Source organism: Phytophthora parasitica (assembly GCF_000247585.1).
Source record: "Phytophthora parasitica INRA-310 unplaced genomic scaffold supercont2.1, whole genome shotgun sequence".
In the NCBI taxonomy this organism is placed as follows: domain Eukaryota; phylum Oomycota; class Peronosporomycetes; order Peronosporales; family Peronosporaceae; genus Phytophthora; species Phytophthora nicotianae.
The window spans coordinates 71940-89569 of NW_008634126.1; the positions used below are offsets into that span (position 1 = coordinate 71940).

At 48.4% G+C, this 17630-nt stretch overlaps 8 protein-coding genes across 8 annotated transcripts; 1 reads left to right on the forward strand and 7 right to left on the reverse strand.

The window, feature by feature from the left end:
• Positions 1-559: 559 nt before the first annotated feature.
• Positions 560-757, reverse strand: PPTG_20626 (hypothetical protein; the record flags this gene model as incomplete). Its single annotated transcript, XM_008892823.1, has 1 exon — positions 560-757. The coding sequence occupies one exon, from the start codon at positions 755-757 to the stop codon at positions 560-562; it is 198 nt and encodes a 65-aa protein (XP_008891071.1).
• A 62-nt stretch (positions 758-819) lies between these two features.
• PPTG_20627 (hypothetical protein) lies at positions 820-1577 on the reverse strand (the record flags this gene model as incomplete). Its single annotated transcript, XM_008892824.1, has 3 exons — positions 820-1116; positions 1179-1352; positions 1440-1577. 3 exons carry the CDS (start codon positions 1575-1577, stop codon positions 820-822), a joined length of 609 nt encoding a protein of 202 aa, XP_008891072.1.
• Positions 1578-2312: 735 nt separating this feature from the next.
• On the reverse strand, positions 2313-3791 carry PPTG_00011 (hypothetical protein; the record flags this gene model as incomplete). The annotated part of the gene is made up of 1 exon (XM_008891381.1): positions 2313-3791. One exon carries the CDS (start codon positions 3789-3791, stop codon positions 2313-2315), a length of 1479 nt encoding a protein of 492 aa, XP_008889629.1.
• A 1699-nt stretch (positions 3792-5490) lies between these two features.
• PPTG_00012 (hypothetical protein) lies at positions 5491-7087 on the forward strand (the record flags this gene model as incomplete). Its single annotated transcript, XM_008891382.1, has 1 exon — positions 5491-7087. One exon carries the CDS (start codon positions 5491-5493, stop codon positions 6979-6981), a length of 1491 nt encoding a protein of 496 aa, XP_008889630.1. The 3' UTR covers positions 6982-7087.
• PPTG_00013 (hypothetical protein) lies at positions 7018-8916 on the reverse strand. The gene has a single exon (XM_008891383.1). It carries the CDS (start codon positions 8690-8692, stop codon positions 7214-7216), a length of 1479 nt encoding a protein of 492 aa, XP_008889631.1. The 5' UTR covers positions 8693-8916; the 3' UTR covers positions 7018-7213.
• A 1750-nt stretch (positions 8917-10666) lies between these two features.
• PPTG_00014 (hypothetical protein) lies at positions 10667-12538 on the reverse strand (the record flags this gene model as incomplete). Its single annotated transcript, XM_008891384.1, has 1 exon — positions 10667-12538. One exon carries the CDS (start codon positions 12536-12538, stop codon positions 10667-10669), a length of 1872 nt encoding a protein of 623 aa, XP_008889632.1.
• A 160-nt stretch (positions 12539-12698) lies between these two features.
• Positions 12699-14159, reverse strand: PPTG_00015 (hypothetical protein; the record flags this gene model as incomplete). Its single annotated transcript, XM_008891385.1, has 1 exon — positions 12699-14159. The coding sequence occupies one exon, from the start codon at positions 14157-14159 to the stop codon at positions 12699-12701; it is 1461 nt and encodes a 486-aa protein (XP_008889633.1).
• Positions 14160-16775: 2616 nt separating this feature from the next.
• On the reverse strand, positions 16776-17627 carry PPTG_20628 (hypothetical protein; the record flags this gene model as incomplete). The annotated part of the gene is made up of 2 exons (XM_008892825.1): positions 16776-16802; positions 17406-17627. The coding sequence occupies 2 exons, from the start codon at positions 17625-17627 to the stop codon at positions 16776-16778; spliced, it is 249 nt and encodes an 82-aa protein (XP_008891073.1).
• Between the last annotated feature and the right edge of the window lie 3 nt (positions 17628-17630).

Below are 17630 nucleotides of genomic sequence, written 5' to 3' on the forward strand. Positions count from 1 at the left end.
CCTGGATGACAGGTCAAGTATTCCGACAATGGCTGCTCGATTTAGATCGAGACATGCGTGCACGCGGACGGCACATTCTATTTCTCGTTGATAATGCGTCTTCCCACAACTCAGGGGATCTAGTTTGCACTAATGTCCGTGTAGAGTTTTTGCCGCCGAACACTACCGCGTTCCTGCAACCGATAGACGCTGGAATCATCGCTGCGTTCAAGCAAGCGTACAGGAGGAAGCAGTTCCTATGGGTGTTTGACAAGATCAAACAGGGAGAAGTTATTGATAAAAAGGCGTACGTAGTCGATCAGCTACAGACTATGGAATAGAGCAAGGAAATATGGACTGATATTCAAGGAAAGGTGACGGTCGCCAACTGCTTTCGCCACACAGGTATAGTATTTAATGGTGTGAAGGAGGGTAATAGTGAGACTGAGTCGACTAGCTACGAAGCCGACGTCGCAGTAGAGGACATCATAGTCCGCGCTTCACAGTTGACCTTGTGGATGCATTACATATCGATCCTTTCTAAATAACATATCAAATCCTAAGATAGTGTCGGACCACTCTACCGGATTGGAGAGAGAAATCTGTACTTGCGTCTTGCTGGCAACAGGAATTCTTCCGGGTGTGTGTAAAAGATCTCCTCAAACATTTGCTGTACGAAGTCTACTCCACTGTCAACTTCCATGGCCTGTTTCGGTGGTAAGTTCTGAAATTGATCCACCAGATACGCATGCATTTCTTTAAAGCTGAGGTCTTCCATTTTCTCATCATCACATCGCGGTGGTTCTCGTCCTTCCTCTTTCTCCTCACGTTCCCCTCCTTTTAACTGCGCCTCATTTTTTGTAGTTTTTCCTCTCCCTCATACTGCTGTTGCTGGTTCCATTTTCCTTGATTCTTGAGTTCCTTTTCCGAGTTCCCGGGGTCAGCCGGTTTCAATGGCTCCTCCTTCTCTTCCTCCTGTCCTGTGAGATCAATCACCACTGTTGTTTCTCGTTCTGCGTGATTTCCTACAGGATGCATCGTCCAGTCACTTCTCCCCGGTGGGTCATCCTGCCCCTCCATGCTGAGCCTGTGGCGTTCCGCGAGCAGATGGCCGTGCTCCAAATAGAGGCTCGTATACTCAAATAAAGTAGTTTAGTCCGAAACTCCTGTAAGTTCTGATCTTTTGTGTTACTTCACACCCTCTTCTGGAGAAGGCTCCTCCCAATCACGACGTCTCGTCGCGGCTTTCGCTGTAAAATCGGAAGTGAGTCAACGTCACCAGGCACTACGTGACCTGTCTTCTCGTTGAAGTAGGCCACATCGCCGTAGATTACGGTGTCGCCGACAATCGTGTTCTCCGTAACGCTCGCAGACTTCATGAAACAGCGTGACACCGAGCATATGATCCAGGATATAAGCAGCGTCTTCGATCACAATGGGAGTCTCGTTCTCCAGCTCACTCTTGGCTTCTTATCAGGAGCACGCCGCTGCAATTCTCCAATCTCGTGTTCCTGCTTCATCTTCTTCTTCACTCCAGCGCTGTCGTTCATCGTATTGATGCGGATGGGGAGTGGAGATAAGTCCAGCTTCTGTAGCATCTTGCCAGTGAATCGGGATGGGGTTGAATAGCACAAACAATCACGTTTTAGCGTATTTATTAGGTGTGGTGAACCCCAATTGAAAAAAAAAATCAAATTGATTCAATTCCCTGTTTGAATTGCCGATATTAGACCATGGCGGGTACAGTTTTCTCAGGGTATGTTGTCTGTAGGTGGAACGCTCGGGAGAACACATTACACATAGAGTTTGACATGCGGTTTTGGGCGATGCCGAAGTTATTTTCGGAAAATATACCCCTTTTAGCAACTGAAGGCGACCAATCGCCGCAGATGCTACCATACTAGTAAAATAATGGTATTGTGTTCCGATGGGATACTAAAAAATAATTTCCCAAGCCTTGAAATACGATATTGCATTGTCGGCAGCCTCGCCTCCACAATGGACAGCAGCTCAATTACTTATGATGCAATTCAAGTAGTGCCCATAACGCCCGGATAAGCTTCTTTAACTACCACCAAGTTCCTCCCACAAGTTCAACTAGTTTATTAGTATGTTGTAATTTACAACCTTGTGGCTCTTCAATACCTAATGTATAAGTAGGTGGGAATATTCAACGAGTGCAATACCGACGATATTCAATTGCATGAAGCGTCAAACTGTATGAGTCATACTAGGGAAAGTGCATGGACGCAATACAGTTTCATTTTTCCAACACAAACGGATTTCATTAAAGTCGTCGCGCGACTAAACAGCTCACTCATGGTTTTACCAGCTTAGGTTTCATGTTCGGCCGTGTAGTTGTAGTACACGTTGTTCTCGAATTCCGATGCGCAGAACGGGAACGCCGTATCATCGTCGCTTGGAGCAAACAAATTCTTGCCCGACGTGTAGGTCACGTAGCAGCCCAGGCAGAAGCACACCACAACGACTGTCAGGGCTGGGAGCTTCTCCCACATCGGAAGCGAGTCCCATTTCTTCTTCAACAGGAACACAATCGGCAGAAGGATCGAATTCACCGTAATACACGACGCTCCGACAAAGTCCGCTAGGTCAGAAAAATGGTCCTTTAGAAGCACTGATGCGATCACCAAGATGATGATAATCACGATACGAAGAATTACGTATTTGATGGTGTTGACCCCACGGTACTCAGCGGCCTCCTCCTCCGGTTCACCAAGGTGCACGTTCTCGTTATCGGCAACAGAGATAAACGAGCGCTTGGAGGCACGGGACTCCTTCTCCGAGCGCTCTGCGCCATCACCAGGAGTAGCAGCATCGGCATAACTAAGCAGATTGTTCTCCACATCAGCGACGGTAGGCTTGTGCATTCCAAGCACGATGCGCTCGGCGATGTAGAATGCAGGGTTCAGGATGACGGAGAAGGCGATCGTAATGTGCAGTTGCATGAAGAGGTAGGCGAGAACGACCATACCCCAGTCCGACGCGAAGCCAAGCGTGGTCAGACCAGTGTCTGAGTCGGGGTAGATCGACCACAGGAGGTTACCCGAGATCTGGCACCCAACAGACGAGTATGCAGTACTGGCAAGAACCAGGAAACAGCACGAAATGAAAGCAATTGTCACGCCAACCACACGTGGCATCCGGGTGGGGTCACTGTGTTGGCGCTGGAGGGCAGGAATCACGATACCAGCACCGTAGGCGAGAGCCAAGTTACCGAATGCTCCAGCGACTTGCTTGAAGTTGAGATCAGGAGTCGGCACGCTCGGGTGACCACGCATGCCGTGCATCACAACGGCGACACCGATAACATCAGCAACAAGCGTACCCATGCATCCAGCAAAGGCAGCACCAGCTCCTTCCTTCAGAGTCGGCACCAAGCACACAGGCAGACAAGCGAGAGCCATGAGGATAATCCACGTCGTGGCACTGAAGGCCCCCGGGAAGAGACCATCGAGAAGGCTACCGCCAAGCACCAGGAACACACAAGGGACCAAGAGACAATTACCCATCTGGGAGACGACAGAAAGGTAGCGGCCAGTTTTGCCCATGCACCATTCACCGAGATCACCGTAGGTCTTGACCGAACGCGGAGCGATGAGCATGACACGGCAGATAGCCACCGAAGAATACGTGTTGGCGAAGGCCATGAAAACCATAGCAATGACCGCGATGAAGGGGCCGGCACGCGAGAAGTTGGCGGGCATACCAAGCGTTCCAATGCCGTAGACACAACAGAAGAGGTTGAAAGCCGCCTTCGCGTCCTCCGTTGTGAAGAAAGCTTTGCGCGGCATGGTGGTGTGAGCTGCGACGGTCGAGATGGAGCGAGTGGTCTTGAGGTGTGGTAGTGGTGGATTTGAGCGGAAGTCGGCAAAACCAGAAGTGATGAGGAGGAAGCTGCATTGGCAGCGCGAAGTTGTCTATCGGTGTGTTGCATTGATGAAAAACAATAAATATCGTATACACATGTTAAATACGCCAAAGCGAGGTGAAGAGTTGAGAATTGAGGTGATGCTGTGTCCATTTGATGATTTGCCGCGAGTCAGCAGCCTTTCGGTGCGGCAAGATACAGGGCATCGGTTGCGCGTCACGAGGAAGCTATCCTATGAGACTGCAACAAACGCCACCCTTTTCGATGTATGCTCTGGATTTTGTTGCACTTTGACTAGTTAATCGATCAAGATCGTCTTCCGTCGTGCGGGAAAGACCTTTCTCTCTCCGGATCTCGCTGGTAGTAATGCACGGTAGATCTATGATAGATTCTATCTGGTATGCACAGGTAAATTGGACACTGCAAAAGGTACACGCATCTCCAAAAGTCCATCTACCCTCACCGCATGCAAGAAGTAGCAAGTGATGCGCACAACTTTTGTTCAAGTCATCATAACAATACGAGTGAGATTAAAATGCAGTCTTAAAGAGCAATACTGTATTTAGAGCACTGAAACTTTTTGGAAGCTACATGTACGCAATACTGTAGGCATTTTTGCTTTCGGCAGCACAACGTTGGGAGTACCAGGAGGCTTGACTCTAAAATACATGTACAACCAGTACACAGATATAGGCTTGAACCCACCTTCCACATCTCGTTGCTCTGGTATCACGACTCGTGCTACCGTGATTCCCGAGGCCATGCTATGTGCGCAACTGATTAAAATGTTAATCAAACAATGTGAGAAAAAAGGAGCGACCACGTTGAAGTGCGGACACGAACATACCACTTTAATCTCGACACTCGTCTAAAAAAGTTTATTTCTTTTTTTAAAATCTCTAGATTTTTTTACTCTGTCGTGGACTTATATGCTTTACCCTAATGAAATCATGTAGCAACGGAAAAGTCGCATCGTGTTTACATGTTCGCTTGTCTTATTTAATTTAACTAGCTACTGAAGTAAGGTCTTGAGTTGTAAAATGAATATGCATTTTCAATCTAGCAACACGCCGTGCCTTCGTCCCCATTGGAAACTTGATAATATATACAAAATTGGTTTTTACAGGAAAACACCAAAGAAATCGAATAAGAGGCCGTTCATCTCCATCATCGATAGCAAGAAGTCTCAATGCTTGCCCACGCTCACGAGTTCTTTTAATAACGTCTACTCGTGTGTTTTGATTGCGAAGTGCCTCAATAATCCTAATCTGAAACTATCTGATTTTGCCAATCATTATTTTTTATTTCATTTTTTTTTTTTTCTTGAAGAGCTCAGAATTAAGGTGGTCTTGGGCAAGACAAGCTTTACCGTGTAACTGAGCACATCTCGAACTTCATCAGAAACAAATCTTACATATGCTACACCACAACTTCAACGCCTTAACAACCTCTCAAGATAAAGGTTGCGGACTCACAATATTTACATCAATATCCAGCATCAAAGAAATATGAACCATACCTTCCTCCTCATCACTTCTGGTTTTGCCGACTTCCGCTCAAATCCACCACTACCACACCTCAAGACCACTCGCTCCATCTCGACCGTCGCAGCTCACACCACCATGCCGCGCAAAGCTTTCTTCACAACGGAGGACGCGAAGGCGGCTTTCAACCTCTTCTGTTGTGTCTACGGCATTGGAACGCTTGGTATGCCCGCCAACTTCTCGCGTGCCGGCCCCTTCATCGCGGTCATTGCTATGGTTTTCATGGCCTTCGCCAACGTTTACGGCGCAGTGGCTATCTGCCGTGTCATGCTCCTTGCACCCACGTCTGTCAAGACGTACGGTGATCTCGGTGAATGGGCAATGGGCAAGACCGGCCGCTACCTTTCGGTCATCTCCCAGATGGCCAACTGTCTCCTGGTTCCGTGTGTGTTCCTCGTGCTTGGTGGCACGCTCCTAGATGGTCTTTTCCCGGGGGCCTTCAGTGCCACGACGTGGATCATCCTCATGGCACTCTCCTGCATGCCCGTTTGTTTAGTCCCCACTCTGAAAGAAGGAGCTGGCGCTGCTTTCGCCGGTTGTATGGGCACTATCATCACCGATGTTATCGGCGTCGCCGTTGTGATGCACGGCATGCGTGGCCACCCCAGCATTCCCAAACCTGATCTCAACTTCAAGCAAGTTGCTGGAGCGTTTGGCAACTTGGCTCTCGCCTATGGTGCCGGGATCGTTATTCCGGCCCTCCAGCGCCAACATAGTGATCCCACACGCATGCCCCGTGTTGTAGGAGTCACGATGACGTTCATCTCGGTTCTCTTCCTTATCCTGGCCAGCACTGCTTACTCATCCATCGGCTGCCAGATCTCGGGCAACCTTCTGTACGCCATTTACCCGGACTCGGACACTGGCCTGACCACACTCGGTTTTCGATCGGACTGGGGTATGGTCGTCCTTGCTTACCTCTTCATGCAGCTGCATATTACGATCGCCTTCTCCGTTATCCTGAACCCAGCTTTCTATATCGCCGAACGTATCATGCTGGGAATGCACAAGCCAGCCGTCGCTGATGTCGAGAACAACCTGTTGAACTATGGGGACATGTCCACCCCGGTCGATATTGCTGAGCGCTCGGAGAAGCAGTCGCACACTTCGCGCGCCTCAAAGCGTCGCTCCTTCATCTCTGTTGCTGACAACGAAAACGTACACTTTGGCGATCCGGAGGCAGAGGCTGCTGAGTACCGCGGCGCGAACGCCATCAAATACGTCATTCTACGGCTTATCATGATCACGCTCTTGGTGATCGCATCGATCATCCTGAAGGACCACTTTCACGATTTGGCCGACTTCGCGGGTGCCTCGTGTATCACGGTAAATTCGATCATCCTGCCCATTGTGTTCCTGCTGAAAAAGAAGTGGAACGTCATGCCGCTATGGGAGAAGGCCCCAGCGCTTATCGTGGTCGTGGTGTGCTTCTCGCTGGGCTGCTACGTGACCTACACGTCGGGCAAGAATTTGTTTGCTCCAAGCGACGATGATACGGCGTTCCCGTTCTGCGCATCGGAATTCGAGAACAACGTGTACTACAACTACACGGCCGAACATGAAACCTAAGCTGGTAAAACCATGAGTGAGCTGTTTAGTCGCGCGACGACTTTAATGAAATCCGTTTGTGCTGGAAAAATGAAACTACAGTAACGAAAATGAATTGTAGTTGCCCTGATTTGAAGCTCAAAGTAGCACAGAACGGCAGATGTATTGAATATTGTTGGTATTGCGCTCGTTCAATGCAAACTTCTCGAAGAAAAAACTTCAAAGGCGAAGCTAAGCAGCTCCAGGACAACAATTAGTTTTCGTGAGCCGCTGTGTAGTTATAGTAAACGGTGTTCTCGAATTCCGGTGCGCAGAATGGGAACGCCGTATCATCGTCGCTCGGAGCAAACAAATTCTTGCCCGACGTGTAGGTCACGTAGCAGCCCAGGCAGAAGCACACCACAACGACTGTCAGGGCTGGGAGCTTCTCCCACATCGGAAGCGAGTCCCATTTCTTCTTCAACAGGAACACAATCGGCAGAAGGATCGAATTCACCGTAATACACGACGCTCCGACAAAGTCCGCTAGGTCAGAAAAATGGTCCTTTAGAAGCACTGATGCGATCACCAAGATGATGATAATCACGATACGAAGAATTACGTATTTGATGGTGTTGACCCCACGGTACTCAGCGGCCTCCTCCTCCGGTTCACCAAGGTGCACGTTCTCGTTATCGGCAACAGAGATAAACGAGCGCTTGGAGGCACGGGACTCCTTCTCCGAGCGCTCTGCGCCATCACCAGGAGTAGCAGCATCGGCATAACTAAGCAGATTGTTCTCCACATCAGCGACGGTAGGCTTGTGCATTCCAAGCACGATGCGCTCGGCGATGTAGAATGCAGGGTTCAGGATGACGGAGAAGGCGATCGTAATGTGCAGTTGCATGAAGAGGTAGGCGAGAACGACCATACCCCAGTCCGACGCGAAGCCAAGCGTGGTCAGACCAGTGTCTGAGTCGGGGTAGATCGACCACAGGAGGTTACCCGAGATCTGGCACCCAACAGACGAGTATGCAGTACTGGCAAGAACCAGGAAACAGCACGAAATGAAAGCAATTGTCACGCCAACCACACGTGGCATCCGGGTGGGGTCACTGTGTTGGCGCTGGAGGGCAGGAATCACGATACCAGCACCGTAGGCGAGAGCCAAGTTACCGAATGCTCCAGCGACTTGCTTGAAGTTGAGATCAGGAGTCGGCACGCTCGGGTGACCACGCATGCCGTGCATCACAACGGCGACACCGATAACATCAGCAACAAGCGTACCCATGCATCCAGCAAAGGCAGCACCAGCTCCTTCCTTCAGAGTCGGCACCAAGCACACAGGCAGACAAGCGAGAGCCATGAGGATAATCCACGTCGTGGCACTGAAGGCCCCCGGGAAGAGACCATCGAGAAGGCTACCGCCAAGCACCAGGAACACACAAGGGACCAAGAGACAATTACCCATCTGGGAGACGACAGAAAGGTAGCGGCCAGTTTTGCCCATGCACCATTCACCGAGATCACCGTAGGTCTTGACCGAACGCGGAGCGATGAGCATGACACGGCAGATAGCCACCGAAGAATACGTGTTGGCGAAGGCCATAAATGCCATGGCGAAGACCGCGATCACTGGGCCGGCACGGGAAAAGTTACCGGGCATACCAAGCGTTCCAATGCCGTAAACGCAGCAGAAGAGATTGAAGGCCGCTTTAGCGTCTTCAACCGTGAAGACTGCAGAGCGAGCCATTGTGGAGTCGGTTGTATCGGTCACTTGAGGGGAAGGCGGCAAATGGGGAACTGAGCTTCAATGAGGTGGGCGGTTTGCCTTGTCGGCCCCCAGCTCAACGAGTAGGCCAACTAGCGAAGTTCTCTTAAGCGGTTTTTGCAAACGCATCTCTGCGGTAGCGGCGGGGTAAACGGGTTGCAGCAGGGACCTTGAGATCAGCCATGTGGGCGACGTCAGAGAGTGATGGCCAATGAGCAGGCCTACATCCCCAGCACCGCACTTTCTGGTGCGCTGCCGCACCGGCACTAGCACCCCGACACCGGATTCTGTTGCAAATCAACACGTGACGTCCTGTACATCTCGACACCATAAAAAGACAAAAAGACGATTTAACATATACACCGACAGCCCTTTACCAGCACTGCTATTGTCCGACAATTGAATGAAGGCACAACAATGATGGCTGCGCTAATAGGATCGCCTCGATAGATACACTTAGCAAAACCCTTATACAAACATGCTCCCGCTACATTTGCTTTTATTGCCTCTGCGTTGCGTACAGAAAGTAATAAACGCATCTTCTCTGGGTGAAAGCATCCTCCGAGTCTTCGTTGCATCGCAGCGCTGTTAGGTGGGTGTATTATACACTTTATACAGTATTCTACAACAAATAATGTACAGTAGCACACGGGGGCTATTACATGCATACTACGTAGTAAACTCCAGCCTGGAAGAAGGGCTTATATGTTCGATTCCACTTAACATTACAGTGAACTTGAACACAAGTGCAGGTGCTTGAAGCAGCAAACGCAACTTCAAATTCAAACTTCGACATCGCGGTCGGCCGGTCTTTGCAAAAAAGGTTATTTTGTACATGATCACTGAATGCAGGATACTGTCCAAGATAGATTTTTTTTGCGTGTATTTTTTAAGCTAAGGAAAAGCCCTAGTAGGCTAAACGATTCAAAGCGAATACTCGAAGACTACCTTGCTCCTATATGCTCAGCGAAGCCCTCATTAAACTATGAACGGTGAGAGTGGAGCGATTGGTGGTTGCACTAAGCTGACAAGGTTGCAGAGAGGTTGCAGAGAGCATTCCCGCTCCACAAAACAGCCGCGGAGCTCATCCTCCACTGACAATGCAGGTGTCGATAAGACTTTGGTATGATTCGTACTTCGTTGCCCGAACCGGATCTCATGTTCGCGGCTGTTGAGGATCCCAATTCGCCTTCCGAGTCGGGCGAGTGACTATTTGTCAGCGACAATGCTGACAGGCGAAGGTCGCTCATCCCTAAAAGGATTCTCCTGATACTACTGGCAGCCACTGGCCGTCTCATTTAGAGGCACACTGTGTCCATGCCATCGCACCGGAACGAATAGGCATTGCCATAACGCAGCTCTCACACACGCTCCGAGTGGTGAATCACCTCATGTGATGCAAAAAGATGGATGAGCGAGGGTATCCAGCGTCTTTATACTGAATTAGCGAATAATCCAATTCCTGAGGTAAGTTGAATAAGAGAAACGCGAACTACAGCCTGTAGTTCGCGCTGTAGTTCAGCAGGAAGAAACCATATAATACTTCTCCGTTCATGTTTTATGCAGTAAATTCTTAATCTGCAATATCTACTCTTTCATTCCGCTCTGGAATCTGCCCACGTCGGCGCATTATCTCGTAATCCCGGGAGAAAAAAAAATGTTATTAATGAACATACCGTAATGACAGACTATCTACTGTTGTCATTGGAGAGAAAAACATGATGAACATATTCACCGCGGCGCGGTGCTATATCACAGCCCAAATCAGATTAATTGTACGCACTGCTATACCGATATCGTGTCGGTGTCCAGTATTACTTGAATGTACCGCACGCACTGGATCCCCCCCCTTGTTGCTGGGAAGATATTATAGTAGTCCAATGTGCCTTACACGGTGTTGTAAATCGAAACGTTAGCGTGTTTTATTTTCTACTGCTCAGCAGCGTTTTTATCTAGTTAAGTTATTGTCACGGCTTGATCTTCTGTATTTTCCAGGTGAAAGAGATCACAAAGAGTTCGTGAGCTCATTCCTTGAAACTTACTTCTTTTTCGTTCCAACTGAGGTCGTGTAGATAGGGAGCTTACGTCAGATGTAGCTGCTATGCTTTCATTGACACATTCGCTACTGGGGATGGATGCAGTAAGGAGCGCCGACGTCGCTAGTACAGGACGGGGTGGTGAATAAGTGTTATCATCCGTGGTGACCACCTCTTCGTCGTCGTCACTCAGTACACTCTGCAAAAGTAGCGGGTGATGATGGATCAATATTAATTGTTCAGAGGATGCACTGTCGCTTAGATCCTCACTCTGAGCGATAGCAACCAGCTTGAGCAGCTGACCATAGTCGATTCGCATTTCTTTCAGCTCGAACAAAAGTTTGGCAACGCTGTTGAATCTAAACCTCGACAGGTGCAAACCACAGACTCGCAACACTTCTCGCATCTTCTCCACGCCAATAAAACCAGATCGGCTCGGATCTCGACGTTTTAGTTCCGCTTGCAGATCATCAATTAATACCCTGTTCGCTTGCATTTTTACGCACAATAAGAGTGCAAATTCAGAGCGCAGCTCTACGATTTCGCGGAAGTGATTAACAACCTCGCTCAACGTGGTTCTATCCATACTAAAAATGCTGCTAACCAGGACAAAGCTCCGGAATATTTTCGGTTGCAAAAGGAAAGTATTTAGAGCTAAAGGAAGTGGAATAGCCAGCACCTCCAGAAGTCCCAAGTCAGCGTAAACAATCTCGAGCTGGTAGAACACGCACTGTACTATCAGTGCAAGATAGAAACCATTGAGCATCAACAGCATCATCACTGTAAAGTGCCACGATTTCCGTGAAAACCACCGAATCTCTATCAGCGAAGCTGACTCGGACTTCACGCTGTATTTGCCGTTGCTCGAACGATGCTGTTCGCGGTGGCTTAATTCGCGCTGCTCTTGCACCTTTTGCATAACCAAAAGTGCATTCCCAGCATCCTCTTGAGTCCAGGCTCGGGCTTCTTCGCGCGCGATGAACCTGAGGCGGCTCTCTAAAGTGGATTGTTCTGCTGACATTCCAACAGCCTTCAGTAGTTGTTCAACACATGAGCGGAAGAAAGTGAAGACAACTACATGTAACGCCAACAGCCCCCACGAAAAACCTATCAGCACAATGACAAGCCCACGCCGCCTTGCCAGCGCTGGCTCCCCATAATTTAAGGCCATTGTGATCCCCTCCAGCATCCAAGCCACGCCAAGTAGCAAAGCCCACATTGGTGCACCCACATCGGTCATGTGTGTGATCTGGTTATTTTGCGCCTGTCGAAGATACTTGGCAAATGGGAAGAGCTGTGGCAGCTCGAATCGATTAAGGAACAAATGACGCAGCAAGCGCAGCTGAACTAGCTCCTGTGTCTCTTGGCTCAAAGCTGACGAAGGTAACATATCAGCCAAGTCTTCTGTTGGGAGGAGTTCGGCTCGATCTGCTAGGAAATTGTGCTTCCGCAGTATGAGAAAGATGCAGACGGTCTGCAAGATAAGTGCCAACGCCAGGATGAAAATGGTCAGGTCTGCGACCTGAAAGGCTGTGATGGAAGCACCGCTACCGTCGACGCTAGATATTTCCTTGATCACTTTGAGCCCGAGTCCGATGAGTCCGAGTATCATTAGTTCCCGATACGCTTTGCTCAGCAGCTGCTGATACTTGGTGGAGACGGCGGCATGGACTTCCAAACGGTGCAGCATGCGCTCAAACAATAACAGACAAACCACCAATACGCTCAGGTGCACCAACACACGCCATAGCTCGACGTCGTCCCCCACACGAAAGAGCGACGTTTCCCCCATGTTTTAGGAAGTTGCGAAGATTCGAAAATAACTCGTCCCAAACTCATTTATTTACCGTCATTTTCATTTTTTATGTTATCTTTTGGCAAACTTCGTCAACACTGCTACATACACTAATATCGTATTAACACACACAACATAATGAGACGGCCACGGAGAGCTAAGACTCGTGTTCAGCCGTGTAATTGTAGTAAATCTGGTTTTCATACTCCGAACCGCAGTAGGGGAACTCAGTGTCATCGTCAGTCGGGGTAAACAGACTCTTGCCAGTTGAGTACGTCACGTAGCACCCTAGAATGAAGCACACCACGGTTACAATTAGAGCAGCAGCCCTTTCGTAAAGAGGAATGGATCTCCAGGCCTTCATAAGGTAAAACACGATTGGGAGCAGAATGCAGTTCATCGTAATGCACGACGCCCCCACGAAATCGGCGAAGTCCGAGAAGTGGTCTTGGAAAATGATCGAAAGTACCACCAAAATGACAATAATGACGACTCGTAGCGCGATATACTTAACGATGTTCTTTCCACCACGATACTCTGCCACCTCCGCCTCTGGGTCCTCCTTAAATTCACGCTCGCTGTCGGCCACGGAAACATAGGACATCTTTGAGCTGCGGCGAGACTCCGTTTGGACAATTGCTGGCGTTATGGACTCGACGTAACTACGACCGACTTCCATATCCATAGTTACCTTCTTGTGCATACCCAAAGCCAAACGCTCGGCGATATAAAACGCCGGGTTGATTATCACAGAGAATGCGATCGTGATGTGTAGCTGCATGAACAAGTAGGCCAGCACCACGGCGCCCCAGCTCGGCTTAAACCCCAACGAGGTCATTCCGGTGGTCGAATCTGGATAGATGGTGAATAGCAGATTTCCCGAAATCTGGCAGCCCACAGCCGAGTACGCTGTAGAAGCTAGAATCATGAACAGGCATGAGATGAAGCTCACCGTCACCAGCACAACACGGGGCATGCGTGTGGGGTCACTGTGTTGACGTTGAAGATCTGGAAGGACAATACCAGCTCCATAGGCCAGTGCTAAATTGCCGAAGCAGCCTAGAACTTGCGAGATTTTTAGATCAGGAGAGGGCACAGTAGGGTGGCCGCGCATGCCATACATGACGACAGCCACGCCGATCACGTCGGCGAGAATGGTGCCCATACAGCCAGCAAAGGCGGCGCCAGCTCCTTCCTTGAGCGTCGGGATAAGGCATACAGGCAACACCGTGAGAGCCATGAGGATGATCCACACAGTGGCGCTAAAGGCGTCCGGAAACAAGCCGTCAAGGAGGGAGCCACCAAGCACCAGAAAGACGCATGGAAGAAGAAGACATGATCCCATCTGAGAGACGACACAGAGCCAGCGTCCCAACTTCCCCATGCTCCACTCGCCCAAGTCTCCGAAAGTCTTGACTGACTTGGGGGCGAGCAGAATGACTTGTGACATCTTGACGGACGAGTAGATGTTTGCGAAGGCCATGAAGACCATGGCAATGACGGCGAGCACGGGGCCGGCGCGCGAGAAGTTACCTGGCATACCCAAAGTGCCGATGCCGTACATGCAGCAGAAGAGGTTGAAAGAGGTCTTGGCGTCCTCGAAAGTGAAGAACGGCATTTTGGACGGTGGCGTAGGCGAATTGAGCTGAACAAGGCCAAAAGCGGAATGGAAGACATGGAACCAGACAAGGTCTCACGCTGGCAATTACTTCAAGTACATGTAAGAGTCTTCGTTGGCAACGACTCATAGCCAGCGTGAGGCCCCACGGTGGGGGTCTGGTCTCAGGAGATGCGCAGCAAATGATGGACGCTTCCTCCAACTAGCAAAAGCATGTGCACAGATGCATTTACAATTCATGTCCAAAATGTATCTAGCATTACAATTCCACATCAAATACATACTAGTATATGCTCACCCTTTTGGGATGCACTACGAGCATTTAAATACCCAGTTGAGCCCGCGAGCTTACCATGTAGAATTGTGTGCGCATTAAAATCGACACCGTACCATGGAATTTCTACTGACTCCGTACTTAGTGCTCGTTCCTTGCCGATCTTCAAGCGACGTATAACTGCTACATCCAATCGGTGGACGTTTGACCACAAAGTGGTTCCACAAGTATCATTGTGCAGCCGGACCGTACAGTTCATCATGACAGTATTTCATGTGGCACGTTTTCATTGAGAACTTTTCAAACGTAGAAAGAAAGTGGGTTGGCATCGTGCAAAACTCGTCTACATGTTGAAGTGAAGTAGCAAAGATAAGACTGTGTTTTTTAACATGCACTTTTCAGATAATGTTTAAAATGTGCCAGAATATTGGTTATAGAATGCATGTACTGTAGAGTGATCTTGACAGGAGCTGTAAAACAAAATAAAATGGGGGTGGTTGAAGTTGCTTAGGGATGACAAAATCGACGTCATTGCTGATTAGGGATGACAGAACCGACGTCACATTTCTTCAACTAGAATCAGATTATCTGATTCAGATATGTTCTACAATTCCTCAGATTTGTTAAATACGATGGGAGTACAGGGCAACAAGGATCTATTGCATGTACATATAAAAATATGGTCTGGAGCTGGTATATCGTGATATTCGTCGTACTCGATAGGGTTTGATTCTACGGTACTGCTAGACTTGCTTTTTTTTGTAACGTCCCTCAATAAACTATAGTACTATGTAACGAAACCAGAATGCGATATCACACGAAATGACACCTATACATTGTGAAAGATTTTGTCTCTCACTGGCTTTCCATGTTCTATACTACATATTGTGCCTTCCACTTGTTTTGGCGGGTAGAGTGTTAATTCTGCCGGAATTAGATTCATAAGAAGGCTGTCAGCACACGTTATATGCTAATTAAGCGTAAGATTGCGAACTCTTCCCCACCAACATGTTAGATTCAATAGGCGGGGATACGCCTGGCTACAGCCGGGGTGGCGGCCAGCAACCCTCCAAACGCCTTAAAATCCATCTCACTCAGGCTTGATAATCTTATTCCGTCTTAAAGCAGGCTCACCATCCCCTAAAACTGTCGGAAATGAGGCAACCCATAATTAACATGGAATTAGAAGACGATAGAGCATAATTAAGGCCGAGAGGGGGAAAATAATTATGCCAGAATAATTGCGGCAGAAAAACTGAAAGGCACAATATAAACTTAAATCGAGTTAAAGAGCTTGGCTAACACTCGAATATATTGGACAATAAAATTTAAATTGCAACAATATTTACTATTGCTTACTCAAAATTGAAATCTTTATTATTATTCCCAAAATACGATCTTAAACGGTATTGGCGGACCCTGCTTTACAACCCCGCCTCGACGCCCAAATTTACAGATCAATTTTGGTGCTACATGTATGATCGCGTGATTGATCAGCCGATATCAGCAGTACTACATCCAGTTAGAGCCTTAATAAAGACAACTCAATAAATAGTAATAATAGGGAGAGGATAATCTAGGCGCGATTTGGCAATAGCATATTGATTTTGTACAGTAGTTTGCCTCAATAGCGAGATCATATAATTTTGTAACCCTTAACACAATGTTCGCAAATCTCTGATAGTTCATTTGTTTTCGTCCTGAACCACACCTCTATCACACAATTCACTTGAGAAACGAATACCAGTTCGGACTTCGCTAATGAGACGAATTACTGTATTTGATGCCGTTAGTCGGATAAAACTGACACTATCACCATGGTTATAGACTGATGATGTAGAGCACAGGCAAACGAAGAAAACCTTGGACAATGTAGACTTGAAATGAAGAAGTTTGGAAGGAAGGAAGATTTGCATTAGTGGAGCAGCAAGCTAGACTCTCACTACTGTCTTCTTATTGTATACGGCAGTCAGAAACACTATTAAATAATGTCGCTACCAGGAATTTGTTTCGAGTCATGAGTACCGTATCCCTTCACAATTAGTTTGTAAGAGTACGGTACTGAGGTTAGCTCTGTGACAAGCCCTAGATTCAACACTCTCCTAACTCGTCATCAGGGAATATTACCGGTGCAAAAGGTGACCCGCTTCCGATTGGCTTATGGTAAACCCTTTCAAAGTCTTCAGTCAGTTCACAAATGGCAACATGAGACCGTTTTCTTTTTTTGTTTTTTTGAAGCTTCTGGAGGCCCTACGAGCGATCTGACACCGGATTCGGAGTCTCCTCGTCAGGTTCATTTTTCGAACCAAGCAGCAGATTGACCCGTGCGGTTGACTTGCGCACTAGCGGACCTTTTGGAAATGAGCCCCCTAACCACATAGGATTTAGTTTTTGCAGGAATATGTTTTGGAGGTGTGACTTCAACACCAACTTCGGCTCAGAGAGCATCTTAGCAGCATATGCTGTTCTTATCAGGCAGAGGGGTGCATAGTTGTTATCTTTGTGCTAGATCTAATTGCAGTATTTAGTTAATTCCAAGCCATATATTTAAGCGGCTAGTAATGCCAGTTGGTCTAGCCACTTTTAGCTATGCGTGAATGGCACAGGATGCCGTTTTCGCTTCACACAAGACTTTCAAGTCTCACTTTCACGTCATTATTGTCAACGACAAGCTTCTAGCTGCCACTGCAACATCTAAAGCAAGCCACCAGCGTTCAAGCAACAACTTAGTCATCGACGCACCTATGGTCTGGCGGATTGGTCTGGGGCTCTCTTATCAAACGCCAGTTCCAGCGATCATGTCAAGGACAGCAATGGTTGCGCCAATTACACTAAGCAGAACAATACGGCTCGACATGCATTGCACCAAGTTTACAAGGCTATCGTCGTCTCTACCATCACTGAAAACGATTAACAGCCTGAAGCAACTCTCTACAACTTTCAGCAGTTCCATTACCAGCTATTGAGCTTACGTCGCCGCAACAGCTACCGTCAGGGCCCCCTACACCGGATTTTCTACCTCGACAGTCGTCGCCGACAGCGCCAGGAGTTCCACCAACCGTGCAGGTTGGGGGAGTGGTCGAACTCGGCGCTCGCCCCAAAGTTTCGTGCCTGCAAGCCAGGTTTGCGAGGAACTGGCTCACATCACGCATGTGATAGGCTAGATCAGGGCGCGTGCCGACCATGAGGTACATAAC

Coding starts and splice junctions, on each gene's coding strand:
- PPTG_00013 (XM_008891383.1), bottom strand. CDS start 8,692: ATGGCTCGCTCTGCAGTCTTCACGGTTGAAGACGCTAAAGCGGCCTTC.